The sequence below is a fragment of the Onthophagus taurus genome, chromosome 7, assembly GCF_036711975.1.
Source record: "Onthophagus taurus isolate NC chromosome 7, IU_Otau_3.0, whole genome shotgun sequence".
Taxonomy (NCBI): domain Eukaryota; kingdom Metazoa; phylum Arthropoda; class Insecta; order Coleoptera; family Scarabaeidae; genus Onthophagus; species Onthophagus taurus.
Window position 1 is genome coordinate 35,789,118 of NC_091972.1, and position 16,585 is coordinate 35,805,702.

General features: G+C 32.8%; 2 protein-coding genes across 2 annotated transcripts; both read right to left on the bottom strand.

Moving 5' to 3' along the window:
- Window positions 1-2,554: 2,554 nt before the first annotated feature.
- Window positions 2,555-3,124, bottom strand: LOC111423919 (uncharacterized). Its single transcript, XM_023057319.2, has 3 exons — window positions 3,041-3,124; window positions 2,877-2,990; window positions 2,555-2,818 (listed from the first exon to the last, which is right to left on the bottom strand). Exons 1-3 carry the CDS (start codon window positions 3,047-3,049, stop codon window positions 2,651-2,653), a joined length of 291 nt encoding a protein of 96 aa, XP_022913087.1. The 5' UTR covers window positions 3,050-3,124; the 3' UTR covers window positions 2,555-2,650.
- A 252-nt stretch (window positions 3,125-3,376) lies between these two features.
- On the bottom strand, window positions 3,377-15,831 carry LOC111424083 (zinc transporter ZIP3-like). Its single transcript, XM_023057509.2, has 2 exons — window positions 15,272-15,831; window positions 3,377-10,425 (listed from the first exon to the last, which is right to left on the bottom strand). The coding sequence occupies exons 1-2, from the start codon at window positions 15,779-15,781 to the stop codon at window positions 9,793-9,795; spliced, it is 1,143 nt and encodes a 380-aa protein (XP_022913277.1). The 5' UTR covers window positions 15,782-15,831; the 3' UTR covers window positions 3,377-9,792.
- Between the last annotated feature and the right edge of the window lie 754 nt (window positions 15,832-16,585).

The window sequence follows — 16,585 nt, forward strand, 5'->3', positions numbered from 1 at the left end:
GATTCTTCGAAAAATTCTGAGTATTTTTCATGTAGCACACCTTATGTCGATATTCAGTTGTCTTCAAAAAAATGATGTTTAATAGACAAAACTGTCGATCTATAATGCTTTGCCTCCAATCGTTTGGTTTTTGGTTTTTTTCTCCATAATATATATTACTTATCAGTGCATGAATGCCACCATCACATAACTTATATAATTCGGAGATGATGTTATTTGCTGCTGGTGATTTATTGTTTTTTGGGCATTTACGGTTCACTAATCTATTCTATAAATTCTTCTAATGATGGTGGTTCTATTTGTGTTTCTGTTTCCGAGTCAGTTTCTTTTCATCCATACTCTGGTCTGGATTCCAATAGATTGTAGAAGTATTGTTTCCAAATATCTTTTACACCTTGTTTGTCAAGCACTTCTTCCTCCTTATTCTTATAGAGACTAGAGGTTTACCTAGCTCTTAATTTCTTTAGGTATTTGTACGCTCTCTTATTCTATTCTCTTTAAAATCCTCTTCCATTCTCTCTATCTGCCGGTTTACATGTTCCCTTGTTTTCCTCCTACACAGTTTTTTCGGTGCTTCGTCTCATTGCTTCGAAATTTTTTCGCTTTTTTCTCGTTTTCCATGGCACATACCTTTTATTTGCTCTTTTTATCTCTTCTATCACTTCCTTACACTCTTTATCAAACGATGAACCTCTTTTCGGCCTTTCTTGCTTTCCTAATAGTGATTCTGTAGTATACGTTATCGCTATTTTAATGTTGTGCTACAGTTCTTTTACTAGTTGTGTATCTAATTGTAGTTCTGTCAGCTTTCTGATCATTTCCTTCCGGAAACTCTTCTGTATTCTTAAGCATTTTTATTTTTCTATGACCAATTAGTTAATCTGTTGTCGCTGTTCGCTTCTCAACCAAGCGACCAAGAAACGACGACTTTCAACCAAGAAATGATCTGTGCCACAAACATCCAGCAATATACTGCTTGCTTTCCTTCTGTCTATTAGAACATGATCTACATATTTGATTGATTGTACTTTCATTGGGTGAGATTCACGTAGCTTTATGTATATTTCTACGTGGGAATTGTGTGGAACTCACAATCATATTTTTATTGTTTGTAAAGGTTATCAGAAAGTTCCGTGGTGATTGTTTGGGTGTCGTAACTGGTATTATTTTTACAGAAGCGGGTAATTGACCCACTACCCAATCCTGATCCTGCTTCGCATTGGGGTTGGTATCTACTGTCGTCTGTAGTTACTCTGGTTACTCAGGTTACAAGACGGAGGCTACAACACATTTCTATTTTGCAAAGTCCAACAACCGGCCTGCAAGTATTTTGTCTAATACCTTGCTCACTAGAGAAGCTAAGCAAATTGGTCTAACCTCCCGTTATGTTTAGACAACTACACAATTCAATCATCTCCTTTCATTAATTTATATCATGCTTCCTTATTCTCTTCACCACAACTGCTTTGGTTTCATGACTACTCCCAATCTGATTCTTCTCCAGACCATTTATCATTCCAGTAACTATATTTTGGCAGGCCACACTAACAATACTAACTATCTATCTTGTATCTATTCCGCAATTAGCAACTATGGAAAATCAATACGCAGCTCCACTTTCTTGTTTGCCTTCCTTATACATTTTTTTGCTCTTCTTGGTTATCAAATCGGTGTTCTATCATAACGCACTTCCTCTGCAGTGTGGTTTTTCTGCAGTTTTAGTACGATTCACATTACACGTATTTACTAACGTCTATCAATTTGAGATAATCATACCTGAATTATAATAGGACACGTTGAAAAAAACAAATTATTATTATTATTGAATTACGTTGGTTAAGGTTGAACAAATCATCGCTATATTTGAGTAGCTATATAGCTAAGGCTGTATTGCAATTTTAGTGAAAAGTTTAGTGTTGTTTATGGGTACTGTGTAGTAAATTCTTACAATGCATACTATTTTTTTTTCTACGTATGTATGTATTGTACTTAACTACATCTATTCGCAAAACTAAATGACAATAACATTCAATAGCAATCGAAAACACTGAAAAAAAGGATACAAAATTCCAAGATTCATCTTTTGTAACGACAACGAATATAGAAATTAAAATGTTCGGGTAGGAATCTATAATGTAGTGGGCATAATTTTGGGTTATCTACATTACAGGTTTTGATCTTACTTTATTCTGAATTCTTTCTGGTCAAACTAGAACACTCTAACTTCCTTAATTTTTTTTTATTTTTATCAGTTTTAATTTTACATTTCGTAAGGACGCACACTTTTTTGAGGTATTTAAACCTTTTCTTGTACTTTTACCAATTGAATTAAATTGCAACTTTCTTACAAACATGAAGTATCATAGAAATTAAAAAATTTATTGCCATTAATATTTTTATTTATTGTTCAATTTGAATAATCACATAACTTGAGTCTCACTATTTATATCCACAGTGTCTAATTAATAATAATTTTTCTTTTGCTATCCAAGATTTAATTTGATCCACTGTTTAAATCACAATTTAACATGTTTGTATGACATTGGAAAACATATTCTTTCAGGCAGTATTTATTGTTATTACTTCAATATTAGGATTTCATTACGAACACTTTAACATTTTTAATTTCTCTTTTGAAATTATTTTATTGCTAAGAATCATCTAAACCGGGTTGTTTCCAAATATACCCGGTAGCAGTCATCGAACAAAAAGCGTTGTAATATCTTCCTGGGGCACGACAGAAAGACCAAGCAGGGCATCTACATCTAAATAAATTTTGAAATTCTTCCTTGCACACTTCATTCCACCAACAAATTCTCTAAATATTTTAAAATTTCTTTTTATATATTTTTTTATTTTTGTTTTAATATACTTACCTCTGTTAAATAACCTCTAACGGATTGATCAGAAAAACTTCTTTTAGTTAATACTCGACTTTCATTTCCCCCAAAAATGATAACAAACAGGAAAACAATCAATCCAAAATGAATCTAAAGAGTTAAAAATAATTTGTGTGAAATTAAGTGAAACTTATTTATACCTTCCACATGATTTAAAACAGCGGTATTTTTAGGATGTTCTAACAAGTTGGTTTTTAGGACTACGAAAGTATTGATTCTTCGTTGTAAAAGCGTGTGCGCTATCTCCATCTAGTGGGAAACTTCATAGATCGTTTCGGTTCTTTTTTATCAAACGCAAGAAGTTGATTTAGGATTTAAGGAGTCTCTAAAGAACTCGAATAAAGAATAGAACACGAAATACACTTTTTTGTAATGAGCTTTCAGCGGCTATATTGATTTATAGAAGGGTTATTTTTAGTCGGGATTTAATGTTTATCAAGTTCAAAGTAAAAAATCAGATTTAAGACAATTTTTTTTTAGATTTTTATTTATTATATTTATTCATTTGACATACAAAAATAACAATTCTACGATAAAAATACATCCGGTTCTTGTTATTATAAACTCTTCCATTTTTTTCTTTAAATAACACATTTATTATTTACTTTTTCTTTAAGAATTTGAAATTCAACTACTATCACACAGATTTCGTATATCAGATCGAGATTATTTTGTTGAAAGCTTTTAATATCTATTACTTAAAATAGAATTAAAATTTAAATTTAACAAAATCTACATCAAACCGAGGGGTAAACCTCTTTTAAAAAAATAGGTACACCGAAGCTTTAAATTCTATTTATCTTTTAATATTAATAGAATTCGACAATAGGAATTCTTTTAAGCTAGAATATACGAAATTCCGTTAGAAATTTTTAACGAATTAAGTTAAAGTCCTGTTACAATTGGATCAATCCCAAGGAATATGATGGATCTCCGACGATCCGATACAAAATGAATTTACGAAGATAGAAGTGTTAAAGAAAAACATGAAAAACTCATAGATGATGACATCATAGAAATAGCTCTTTCATAGACTTAACATCATAGATTCTATACTGTTGATACACGATCACACAGGAATTTACATCAGGTTTCAGGTAAACGAAGGTTGTTAAAGAAAATTTAGACAAAACCCCATTCAGGTCAGACGAAAATTCGATCCAAACGAATACCGAGGGATCAAGAAATACAGGTGGCACGTTTCAACGATTAATGGATCGATTTAAAACTAATTTAGCCAACATGACTTTATTTTTTTAGGTTCCTCGATGACCTGATTATTCTTTTGCGTATATTAGAAGAACACATAGAAAATTTTGAGAAACTCCAAGAAGATTTGTGTTTTTGTAAAGTTGAGTTTGAAGTCAACGAACTTTTAAGTAGATGAACAAGCAGCAATGCGAAAATTTATTAAAAATTATATGCGTTTTGGGTTGGAGAAATATCATAAACTTCTGCTTAACCTAAATGTTCATCTCAACATTTTCTATCACTCCTCTTATTTCTTACCATACTATTTTATTGCCGTAACTAATTTTTTAAGAATTTTAATGTCTTTACTAATTTGGCTACCATCCCGCCATTATCCACTAACTTTACCAACTTCTAATTGATGCGTTACTAAACTCAATCTGCTTGAATATTCAAAAAGCTATTCACTTAGTGTAGCACAGAGGCCTGCTCTCTAAACTAGATATGTTAAATATTTCATTTTTACCTTCTAATCTTAATCAATTCCTTTGAGATCTGGCTTTGAAGTAAAGTTGAAAAATGGTCATTTCCGTAGTACATCTTCGGTCAAGCTTAATTTTCTCTTTTTTTCCTCGTACTGTAAATATTATCTTAATTAATAAAATCTTCTTATTTGAGCTCGGGGATTCACTTTATGCGGATGAAGTATTTTAGTTTTTAACGTTTCTTGAGCAGTTGACTCACTATTAGCAAAACTAATATATCTTCCCATCATTTTTAAATTTAGTCATAATTCTGCGTGTCATGCCCTAGCTCTAGCTAATAGATTTACAACACCTCATAGCTTTTTTGGGTATATTAACTGGACGTCTGAGTCATATCAGCGATGATCAGACGAAAGATGCTTTTGTGCTAAATAGATTACTTAAAACTTAGATAATTTGACTTGGATGAGTAGCAAAAGCATGGATAGATGTGATATCCAATGTATTTCTATACAGATTTGCTCAAAAAAAGGATGATGAAGATGAAGCTCAATTAATATTGCTCGATTTTGCTACGTTGTTCCTACAACGAAATAGAAAGAACCCTTTACCATCTACGAACCAGATATTACTACTTTTGAATAAGAGCATTCATTAGAAATTATAGTAGAAATTTTCAAAGAGTCAACCTGGAGGAATTAAAATTGTTGGTTTTCATAAATGAATTACACCTAAACCTGTACTACATAGGTGGTACTGTTTGTTTTACCAACTGCGATTGTCATGAAATGAACCAGGACATTAAGACATTGGTGGAAGTTTTCCTGAAATGGACTACCTCCCCGATTAACAGATTGCATTGAATTAGTTTGGACTTAGTCCTTGCAAAGAGACTAGAGTCTTCACAATTGATACCCAACAACTTAAGATTTAAAATTACTCGCGATCATAGTCTGGGTCCATACCTCTTAAAGTTTATTTCAAAGTCTTTCGATTCAGAATTTAGTGCGATACATTGCAATGTAGACAGAAATCAGGTGATAACACAGGTAGTTCTTCCAAAAATTAAAAGAATCCATGGACCGTTTAAAAGTTAAGAAAATGGAGAGAGCACTTTTTAAAAACTAGGAGTAAATAGGGAAGATTTTTCTAAAAACCATAAGAAACCAGAAACAGGTTCTTAAAAACTAGCAGAAAAGAGGGGCCATTTTTCCAAATCTAAGCGAAATGAAGTCCAAAACTAGGAAAGAATTGCGAACGTTTTACCAAAACTAATAGACAGGTGGGTCCATTTTTTAAAAGAGGGGTAGAATAGTTTGGAACCTAACTCAAATCAAAAGATAACAAGAGTACTTTTCCCTAAATTTTAGGGAATATTCTAAAAATCAGGAAACAGACCAACCCAACTGAATCTAATTAGAAAAGAGCAAAGATATTTTCAAAGTTAGTTTTTGCTTAGTCAGGAAATCTATTTTAAAAATTGTAAGCGTCGACTATGTCAAAGCTACTTGTTGACGAAAAAGAATTACACCTATTTATGATTAGTTTTCCAAAACATAGGAAAGACCACCAAAAGAAGCAAATTATATTTTTCCAAAACCGTCAAAGGGATGCGAATACTTTTCCGAAATTAAAAGAAATTGGAGAACGTTTTTCTTATCCCCACAGAAAGCAAAGATAGCTTTGCAAAAATTAGGAAATTGGAGAAACTACCAATCCAATTTTGTATAAAAACAAACTGTGTTTCCTTCTCAACGATAATGTAAGCATTTCATTTATTATTTTGGTGCGACAATTGTTTCGATTACCCTTCATTAGACGACGTCAAATTATTTCTAGGGGTACATACATAATATTTATGTATGAACATGTTTCTTATCCAAATTCAGGAATGGGCAAAAAACAGTTTTCTGAAACAGAAAAAACAGTTATTGTTTTTCCATTTTAACTATTTTTATGTAACTAGAAAATAGGAAAGTTCCCTTATCCAAAACCAGGAAAAAGCCATTTTGGGTATCTGAAACTAAAATAGATCAGAATACGTTTTTATTAGACATCATTTTTCAAGTCATGGCGAGAACAGGAGTTTCTTTTTCAAAACCAATTAAGCAACCATTTTTTCAAAACTAGGAAATAGGAGAGACCACTTATCTAAAACCAGGATCGATCAGAAAATGTATTTTTTCCAAATCAGCTTGCGAAATCAGAAGCAATTTAGAACGAGCTACAAATTAGCAAATTCAGAAAAAATATTGCCGTCGATAGGCGAAGATATTAACTACATTTCTGTCTCCAACTTATAAAAGTGGTATATAATCGATATATTTGTATCAACGCGAATTTATGACAAGATTTTTAGAAAACACCACGTCTATTACGGATACTTATGAAGCATAGTATTGATGATTGAGGTCGATCAAGACATGCAGTGTTACGTCAAGGTATGTTAGTCATGTCTCGTTGCAACAAGAAAGTTGAGAGGCTCAAAAAGTTTGCAGTTGTCAGATCTCTTAAGCCATTCGGAGGAAGCATTAATAAGCAAGAATAGTGCATCAAAATGTGGAAGAGTGGATACATTACAAAGTAGGCATAAATCAGGTGATAGCAGAGGTAGTCGAGATAGCAGAGTTTTTCAAATTATTAGTAAATAGGGAACGTTTTTCTAAAAATTATAAGAAGCCAGAAACAGGTTCTTAAAAACTGGCAGAATAGAGGGGTCATTTTTCCAAAATTAAACGAAGTGAAGTCCAAAACTAGGAAAGAATCGTGAACGTTTTACCAAAACTAATAGAGAGGTGGGTCCATTTTTTAAAAGAGGGGAAAAAGAGTTGGGAACCTAACCCAAATCAAAAGAAAAACAGAGTACTTTTGCCTAAATTTGAGGGATATTCTAAAAATCAGGAAATAGACCAACTCAATTGAAACTAATGAGAAAAGCGCAAAGGTATTTTCGAAGTTACTTTTTGCTAAGCTAGGAAATCTTTTTTAAAAATTGTAAGCGGTGACTGTATCAAAGTTACTTGTTGACGAAAAAGAATTACGCCTCTTTAAAACATATCTGGAGGCGATTTTAAAAAGGTGGCGATCGATATTTACACTAACATAGAATTTTTGCAAAATTTATTTTTAGTATTTTGCAAGAACTTTTTGTTTAGCATCCCCCGTTTCTCCAAATCCTAAAAGGACTATTTTTCCAAACTTAGCAAACTGCAGGGACTACTTTTTCCAAATCTAAAGAAATTAGACGGTTTTTCTAAAACTACGAAAGTATAGAGAACGTTTTTTCAAATTTTTGCAAGAGCAATGATTCGTTTACCAAAACTAGCCAAGAGACAATTTTTTCGAACATAGAACATAGGAAAGATCACCAAAAGAAGCAAATTCCGTTCTTCCAAAACCAGCTGTATCATAGTTTCCAAAACCGTCAACGGGATGCGAATACTTTTCCGAAATCAAAAGAAATTAGATAACGTTTCTCTTATCCCCAGAGGAAGCAGAGATAGCTTTGCAAAAATTAGGAAATTGGAGAAACTACTAATCAAATTTTGTTTAATACAAATATTTCTTTTCTTATTTTGGTGCAACAATTGTTTCGATTACCGGGTAATCTTCATCAGGCACGACGTCAAATTATTTCTAAGTGTACATAATATTGAGCATGTTTCTTATCCAAAACCAGGAATGGACAAAAACGGTTTTATGAAACAGAAGAAAACAGTTATTGTTTTTCCATTTTTATTAGGTTTGTATAACCAGAAAATAGGAAAGTTTCCTTATCCAAAACCAGGATAAAGCAATATTTTGGGTATTTGAAACTAAAATAGATCAGAATACGTTTTTACTAGACATCGGTTTTCAAGTTATGGCGAGTTTTTTTTTTCAAAACCAATTCAGCGCAGGAACCATTTTTTCAAATCTTGGAAATAGGAGAGACCACTTGTCTAAAACCAGGATCGATCAGAAAACGTATTTTTTTCAAATCAGCTTGCGAAATCAGAAGAAATTTAGAACTAGCTACAAATCAGCAAATTCAGAAAGAATGTTGCCGTCGATAGGCGAAGATATTATCTACATTTCTGTCTCCAATCAATGAATAATCGATATATTTGTATCAACGTGGATTTATGGCAAGATTTTTAGCCACGTCTATTACGGATACTTATGAAGTATAGTATTGATGATTGAGGTCGATCAAGACATGCAGTGTTACGTCAGGGTATGTTAATTATGTCTTGTTGCAACAAGAAAGTTGTAGAGACTCAAAAAGTTTGCAATTGTCAGATCTCTTTAGCCGTTCGGAGGAAAGATTAATAAGCAAGAGTAGCGCATCAAAATGTGGAAGAGTGGGACTTAAAGTGAAACATGTCAGAAAGCTTAGAGGCAACGGGCTAAAGATTGAAGGGTACTGGAATCTCAACACGGTGAAATATGCCGATAGACATGGAAGAGGATCAGTTATAGATCAAATCTATCGAAAGAAGAAGGATATAACTGAGACGACAACACACATCAATCAAAAGTAGATTAATAATTTTCAACGTGATTTTTAATATGATAAAATTTCTAAGTATTTTTCTAACGCAATTCCTGAAAATTCATTAACATTTCAATGCGATTAATTAATTCTTAAACCCCCCTTATAACTTTGTGAGTTATGAAATTCCGGTTTGTACACTATAATTTCTCAGAGTTTTACCCACCGTATTAAACTTGAGAAAGAACAATATTAACAATCTTAAAATCTACATAATATGACATGATAAAACCTACGTAAAGTATGCTTTCAATTTAAAACAAACTTTAAATTTTAATGTAACCTTTAACATTTCCATTAAAAATGGATCAATCACCAAAGTTACCTGACCCAGTTTAATGGTGTTTGGAGACGTTTAGAAAGTGTTTCCAAGACTCATTTTTCTTTTAATAACTTAAATAGAATAAATTAATTTTTAGACAATTATTTATTTAAGCAGTACTAATTTTGTACTAATTAATTTTTTTGATTTTTAAGGAACTATTTATTTAAACATCTTTGATATAATTAAATATTAACCCGTTTTGGTGCGAGATTATCTAAAACTTGTGCAATTTTACATTTAAATAATCAATACATTTCGATAACATCTCAAAAGTTTCTTTTTTTTTTCATAAATATTAATATTATTTTTTTTTAACATGGAAGATTTCACTTTTTTATACAGGGTTAAGTTTTTATTTCATTTCCCTAATTCAACATATTCCAATATAGCCATCAACGTAAAACCAGTTAAAATAAAACACGCGCGTGTAAGTATAATAACCCTTCTTTCTTTTTCACGATTTAAAACTTCAAAAAATGTAATATACAAAATAGTTCCAGCTGATAATCCTTCTAATAAAACAACGGCTAAAGATTTTGCTGTTGTATTCATGTCAGCATATAAAGTAATAACTAAACCCAATAAGACTCCAAAAGGACTCGTCGATGATAAAATGAAAACATTTAAAACGATTATTTTCATTTTCGTTCGAGCAATTAACAATTCCAAACCGACGCAAAATAAAATAGTTGCTGAATGTATTGAAATTGCTGTTGAAAGATACCAGATGTTTGAAATCGAAACTTGAAGCCCGATTGCTAAGCCTTCGAAAAATCCGTGTAACGATAAAGCTAAGATAACTAAACAACAACGAAGTACTTGTTGTTGATTTTTTTCTTGCTTTACTAGGAGTTTTTCAAGTTGTTTTTCCTCTTCGGCGGTTTCGTCATCTTCAAGGAAGGTATTTTTTGAAATGTCGTCTAATTCGAGGTCTATCTTTAAGTTTCTTTTATTTTTTTCTGATACTATCGACGCTGAAGTTGGTGGCGACTGAAACATGAAATTTTAAAATTAACACATAAGTAATAATGATGAACATTATTTTTATTATGCAAAGTTAAAAAGAACAATGTGGTGGTTAAAAAATAAACAAAAGCGTTATCACCTCACTCTATCTTTACAATAACTTTACATTAAAACACGTGCAAGATAATATGTAAAGTAGAAATAGCAAACAAGAATGTCTTTTTATTCTTGTTGACAAATTTCAGGTTGGCGTGTTTTCAGCATGTACACATTATACCATTAACCTTTGAGTTATTGCGCACGTAAATCACTTTGATGGATATTTTTGTAAAGCTCATTTTATTGCACTTCCGGATACAGACGAAATTTATGTATATTAGATAGTAAGTATGTGCTCACACTTTTTTACGAGACTGCTTTCTTTATTATTCTAATTAATGGTTTAGATATCTATTAAAAGAATTATGAGTAATTTCTTAGTAATTAATGAAATTGTTGTGACGTGATGATGATCACTTCCATGAAAATTCTTTCCAAATAGCTACACCAAAATTTCTTAATGATTCTCATTTAAATCTGGAATTATATAAGATATGGGTAAACGTTTCAAGAATAAGTTAAAGGGGAGCAAAATTTATATTGAAAGCTGTCTCATAAAGCTAAAATACAGGTTGAAATCAAAAATACATCCAAAATAAATAGAGACAAAGGAAATAAAGTGAGGATTGTTTACTAGAAAGCAAGAGGAAAATCCAAAAAAAGAGTTGGGAATGGCCTTTGTGATGGCGTTAGTCAGAAATGACAGTAGTGAAAGATTGATTAACTTCTGTAATGTAACTAGATTGGTGATTGGAAAAACATTATTTAGGCATAAATTTATTCATCAGATGATATGGACAGCTCCTGAAAGAAAGATAAAAGAACCAAGGATGCCATACAGTTTACGGTTTAGTAGTATGCGGTTATGTCGTAAACAGCTTGGTGGATTTCAATGCGGTTTTACCCAAAATATGTCAAATAATTGCGTTTAAAGGAAATTGAGGATCCCGTTATTAGCTTTTCAAAGTTTAATTTTTCAGAGCGATTTAAACGAATTGTAAATTAAAAAGAAACAGAAACAGCCATGCGGGGAGACGGGGTTCTGTCCAATCGGAAAAGATGGTGCTGGTGTATTCGTGTCCATAAAGAACGTCGCGCCTTTATTTCTTTATGTAGGTAAAATAAAGGCGCGACGTCCCGTTTGGAATAAGTAGAAGATCCATATACAATTCCTAACGGTGGACCCACGAATACTCCAAGAGTTCCAAAATAAGGTAAGGGGAAAGATATACGGCATGTTACCGAACAAGAACACACTAAGCAAGAAATAAGGAACAACAAGAAGAAAACAACAAAGCTGTGTGAAACGACAATATTCCCACTGAACTACTGAAAGCAGATATGGAAACCGTAGTAGATGATCTTTTATGTCTTATTGGACAAAATATAGCACACATAGTCAATATCCAAAGGAGACAAACAAAAGAGATCTCAACATGGAGAGCAATTACATTAACCGACGTGACAAGTAAATATTAACTAGAATAACACTTCTTCATCCTCTTATAATAGAACTCGGCATTATCTTTATACAACAATTTAAAGTCTCGACTGGAACGCTGAATACCAGCTTGCGTAACATCTCTTTGGGGGACGTCAAGGAGATCCGGCCCATATACTTTGACATGGTCACACATTTTTCCTTGGTGTCTTTGCGGCTTATGCGATCTTGTAAAGGGTAGTCAACAATTGCACATAAGTTTTCATCTATGTGGTTCTGAGAATCCTTTTGGCAGCGGTGTTTTCCAATGGCGTATGTAACTTACAAATAAAAAGTATTATTTGTAAGTATTTGTTGGTCCATATTCTATTCCGAAGACACCCGGTTACTACCGCTGCTCTCGTGTTTGGTAGTTTAACGTGTAAACAGGTTCTGTGTGTTTCCTCGTTTTCTCCATACCTTCATACAGCTTGTTATAAGGGAACTTTAACCAAATCAAACGAGCGTTCATTATTATTGTTTGCTTGATGTTGTGGCATTTCTTCTTGGTAATAACATATGGGTCGCCGGACACATTTCAACCACGCTCCGTGTGGTGACACCTGAAAATGTGAATCATATCCGAGTGTCCGTTGAGGTAAGTTCAACTACCCTTGACGAATTGCTTTGTTAAAAGTTAAGAAAATTGTAGCGCTACCTTATTCCTAGTGCTACGTGACTATGTTTCATGAATTCTTTATTCCCTACAAAGAGGATATTTGCCTCAATGATACTCACAACATCTGGTTTTAACATGATTGTTATTATTATTGGTGCCGGGCTGAGGGAAGCGGCCTCTCGCGTCGCTATGACCTATAAGATTTATTGTAACTTAAGCCCTCTAAAGGTTTAGGGCAAATGTAGGTCCTTGATGAACTTTAGTATTGCTCAAAGGTCTTGTTCAAAAAAATTTTGCGTCTCTGACTCGTTGTTGCAAAATTTACAACTTTGATCCTCAGCTTATCTAATATGGAAGAGGTGGTTTGTCAGGGGCGCATGGTCGGTCAGGAAGCCTGAGAGCGACCTTAAATTCCCACTGTTGAGACATAAAACCTCTTTGGTTTTGTTTTGTGACGGAAGTATCATTCTCTTCGCTTGTCTGTGACCTGGAAGTTCTTTCCTGCGTAAGGCTACTGTCGAGGCCTCCCAACTATTGATTGCCTGTTTTAAGTGGCTTTTTTGTAGTTCACAGCCGAGTTCAGGTCCAATAAAGGCATCCTCACTACATCTTTGGCGAGCTTGTGTGCATTTTCATTGCCCTCAATGTCTGAGTGACCTGAAGCCCATCATAGAGTAACATCATTGCCCCTAGTGAGTTCTCTCAGGTTGCTGGTACACTCTCTGACCAGTGCGGAGTCACGTATAGACCTGAATTACCTTTAGGGCGACTCGACTGTCCGAGTCGCCCTAAAGGTAATCGTGAAAATCGTCCGAGTCCGAGTCGTGAAAATGTTTATCGATACACCTTTTACTGCGTTTTCTAGGTTCAAAACGGTACAGAAGTTTATAGCAAGTACTTAAATGTGATCTTATACGGCTGATCCAAACTATATTCTATTAGTCTGAGGTTCATTTTAATTTCAATCAAGTGGTTTAGACGTAGGTCTTTGAGAATTTCGAGATGTCCTCTGAGGTTACTCTGCATCAACTTCAGTGAAGAGCATGTTTTCAGTGATAAGGCACTTAAAGCTGTCTCCTTTTGCACCCGTTGTGTTAAGACATGCTAACCGGAGGATTTGTCCCAGCTGTTGTAGTGCTGTCTTGTGTTTTAGTTTTGGCCACCAAACTGGTGAGGCATAGACAATCATTTTTCTGATTATTGCTACGTAGGCCCAGTGAGACATTCGTGGTTTAAGACCCCAGCTGCAAGACCTCGGCTTAATTAATCGACATCATACGTTACCGATTCTAAGCTGATTTTAGGTCTAGAATAATATTTAATCAATAAAATTAATTTAATTAATATTTTTACATATATTCGGCATTGAAATTTGTTCTAAGTTTTCGTGGTTTATCTACAATTTTTTCTCTAATAAGTTCCTTATTTTCATTACCTTTATTTCTATAGTCTTTGCGCAAAATATTTTGGACTTCTTAAGTATATAAAATCCTTTATTTTATTTTAGTATTTCAAAGTTTTCCATACAGCTAATGTCTGTTTATCTAAATATTCTTTAGTAGTTCGCACTCTATAATAAGTTTTTTCCTTTGTCTTTGGACTTACATTTCTTCTATCAAAATTCCTTATTAAAGTCCAGGAACTGAAGCTTTGAATCCTCTTATTTTTCTCGTAAATTTTATAAATGGTTTCGTAACGACTACTAATTTTAGAAAAGCTTTAAATTGGCAATTTAATTATTTTAACGAGTCTTGGATCGATAATTGAGCTTTGACTTTTTCATAGAAAGGTTATTTCTTTACATTTTTCCAACTCGACCTTAAAATTTTCTTCCTTTAGTTTCTCAAAGACTCTTTGAAGTTTGACGACATGCACCTGTAACGACGTTGGATATACAATTATATCATCACGGTGTACTAAAGGAATGTTCTCCAAGGATCCATATTACTGTTTCTATTTCTTGTTCCGGACATACAAAAAATGAATATCGAAGATATTTTAAAATGCGATCTTTTTCATTGAAAGGTCATGATTTTATCTCAAAATTTTACTAATTTTATGTGATATCAAATATAATTGTTATAGTTTCTAAAAGAAGAAGATTCGAGCTTTCATTTGGCATAAGAATTATTTCTTAACTTAGGTATCTTTTTCTATTTTAATCTTAAAAATAAATCGGTTTCTTTAATGGTAAACCAACAGTTATTATATTTTCTGTAAGAAGAATTAGAGCTTTAATTTAGTACAAGAATTATTTCTTAACTTTCATAAATATGATAGAGAGGGCTTTTTAAATTCAACACTTTTTTTTTAACAAAATCGAAATATTATACCAAATTTTACAATTTACTAATAAACGAAATAATTTATGATTCAAACTAATTGAGTAACATGCACTTTTAACAACACTTTCATTATTTAAAATCGATGTTCCATTTAATATCGATTAAGTCATGAAAGTTAATTAATAGCTTGTTGAAGCATGAATGGGTCGAAAGCGGCAATTTGTTAAAATGACAAGAAGTTTTCCAATTTCAAATTGAAACGATTGATTATTCTACTTTATAAGAATGAACTGTTTTTATTCACTTCTATAAAGTCTCTCTAATAATTTTGAGTTATGTGAAAACTTCCGTTAATAAAAATGAATTAAAAAATAATAATTTAATTACTTTTTTTGGAGAGGGATCAATGATGTAAACACGTTCCGGAGTACCATTAATCTCCCCCGGGTGAATCTTATTCTCCTTCAAACTTTGAGAACAGGAATTTCTTTTACACTGAATACTTTTTCGAGTTTCTCTTCCCATTCTTGTGATTAACCAATGAGAGATTTCTTCGACGAAATAAACCAAGAAGAATCCCGTCGAAACGATAACTTGAGCAAAAGGATAGGAAGTCCCCATTCCATTATCTTTGCAAAGAAATTGAACCGATTTATTCACTTCCGGTATCATATGTAAAAAGCAAGTGGCGAATAGAACGCCTCCACCAAAACTCTGAAATATCGCCAACGAACAATTCACTTGCTTGTGTCTTCGTTCGTTGATAAAAGCGGCCCCTTCGTCTTCTTTCTCCCATATTTTTAATATCTTGTAGATTTTAATTGGTAATAAACCGAAAAAGACTCGAATGAAAGCAAATATAACGGCAACGGCGATTTTAGTCGCTATTAGATCCATTCGTCATGATTTCAGTCAGCGCGGGACCAAATACGAAGGGTAAACGCCGTTAACAGAGGACGCGGGCTTACTGCTGAAACGGGGGCTGAACGCTGAAAGACGACAGGCGTCGTTTCGTACCATTACGATTGGGGGAGGCGTCATGCGCCTGAAAATTCGTTGATTTCCTAATGATGGATCTCACTAAATCTAACATTGAACAATTTTTCGGAAATGGACCGACTTCAGATGTTGTCTTTGGATTTCGACCAGATTGATTTCGATCGGTAAACAGTCGACCGATTTAGGTGTTTATTTACTAATGGATATTTGGGACAGTCATCAATGAATTTATCCTTGATACACTTTTTATTATTTTTATAATAAATTTTTAAATTTTATAAGAGAATAATTAAATGAGTTTATTCGAATAATTAAAGACTAATTTATACCAATTCAATAAAGAATTAAAGAACTAAAGAACTATGTGGCGGGGAATATTAGTAGCATCTCATTGCAGAAAAAGAAATTAAAGTCATATCTTGATGAATACCTAACTATTTAGTATTTATGCTATCTTCTAATCAGCACATTTAACAACATCTATTATAGCCTCTATTCTACCTTATTAACAATGTTCAAAGGACTGTATAATCATGCTTTAGGGATTTTCAGTAAATTTTCCATAATAAATTCTCTTTCAGATTGTAATCGTTGCTTTCATATTGCTTTAGTATTATCCCCATAGTGCACACAAAGATTACCTTTATTTTAGTTATGTCTTGAATATGTTTGTTGAGGTAATCTTTAAATCAATAAAGATGC

Excerpts from the sequence above, each read along its gene's own strand:
- LOC111423919 (XM_023057319.2), bottom strand. Across the intron at positions 2,819-2,876 it reads TTAGAGGTTATTTAACAGAG|AGAATTTGTTGGTGGAATGA; the intron begins GTAAGTATATTA and ends TAAAATATTTAG.
- LOC111424083 (XM_023057509.2), bottom strand. The coding sequence starts at position 15,781 with ATGGATCTAATAGCGACTAAAATCGCCGTTGCCGTTATATTTGCTTTC. Across the intron at positions 10,426-15,271 it reads TTGATCCCTCTCCAAAAAAA|TCGCCACCAACTTCAGCGTC; the intron begins GTAATTAAATTA and ends TTCATGTTTCAG.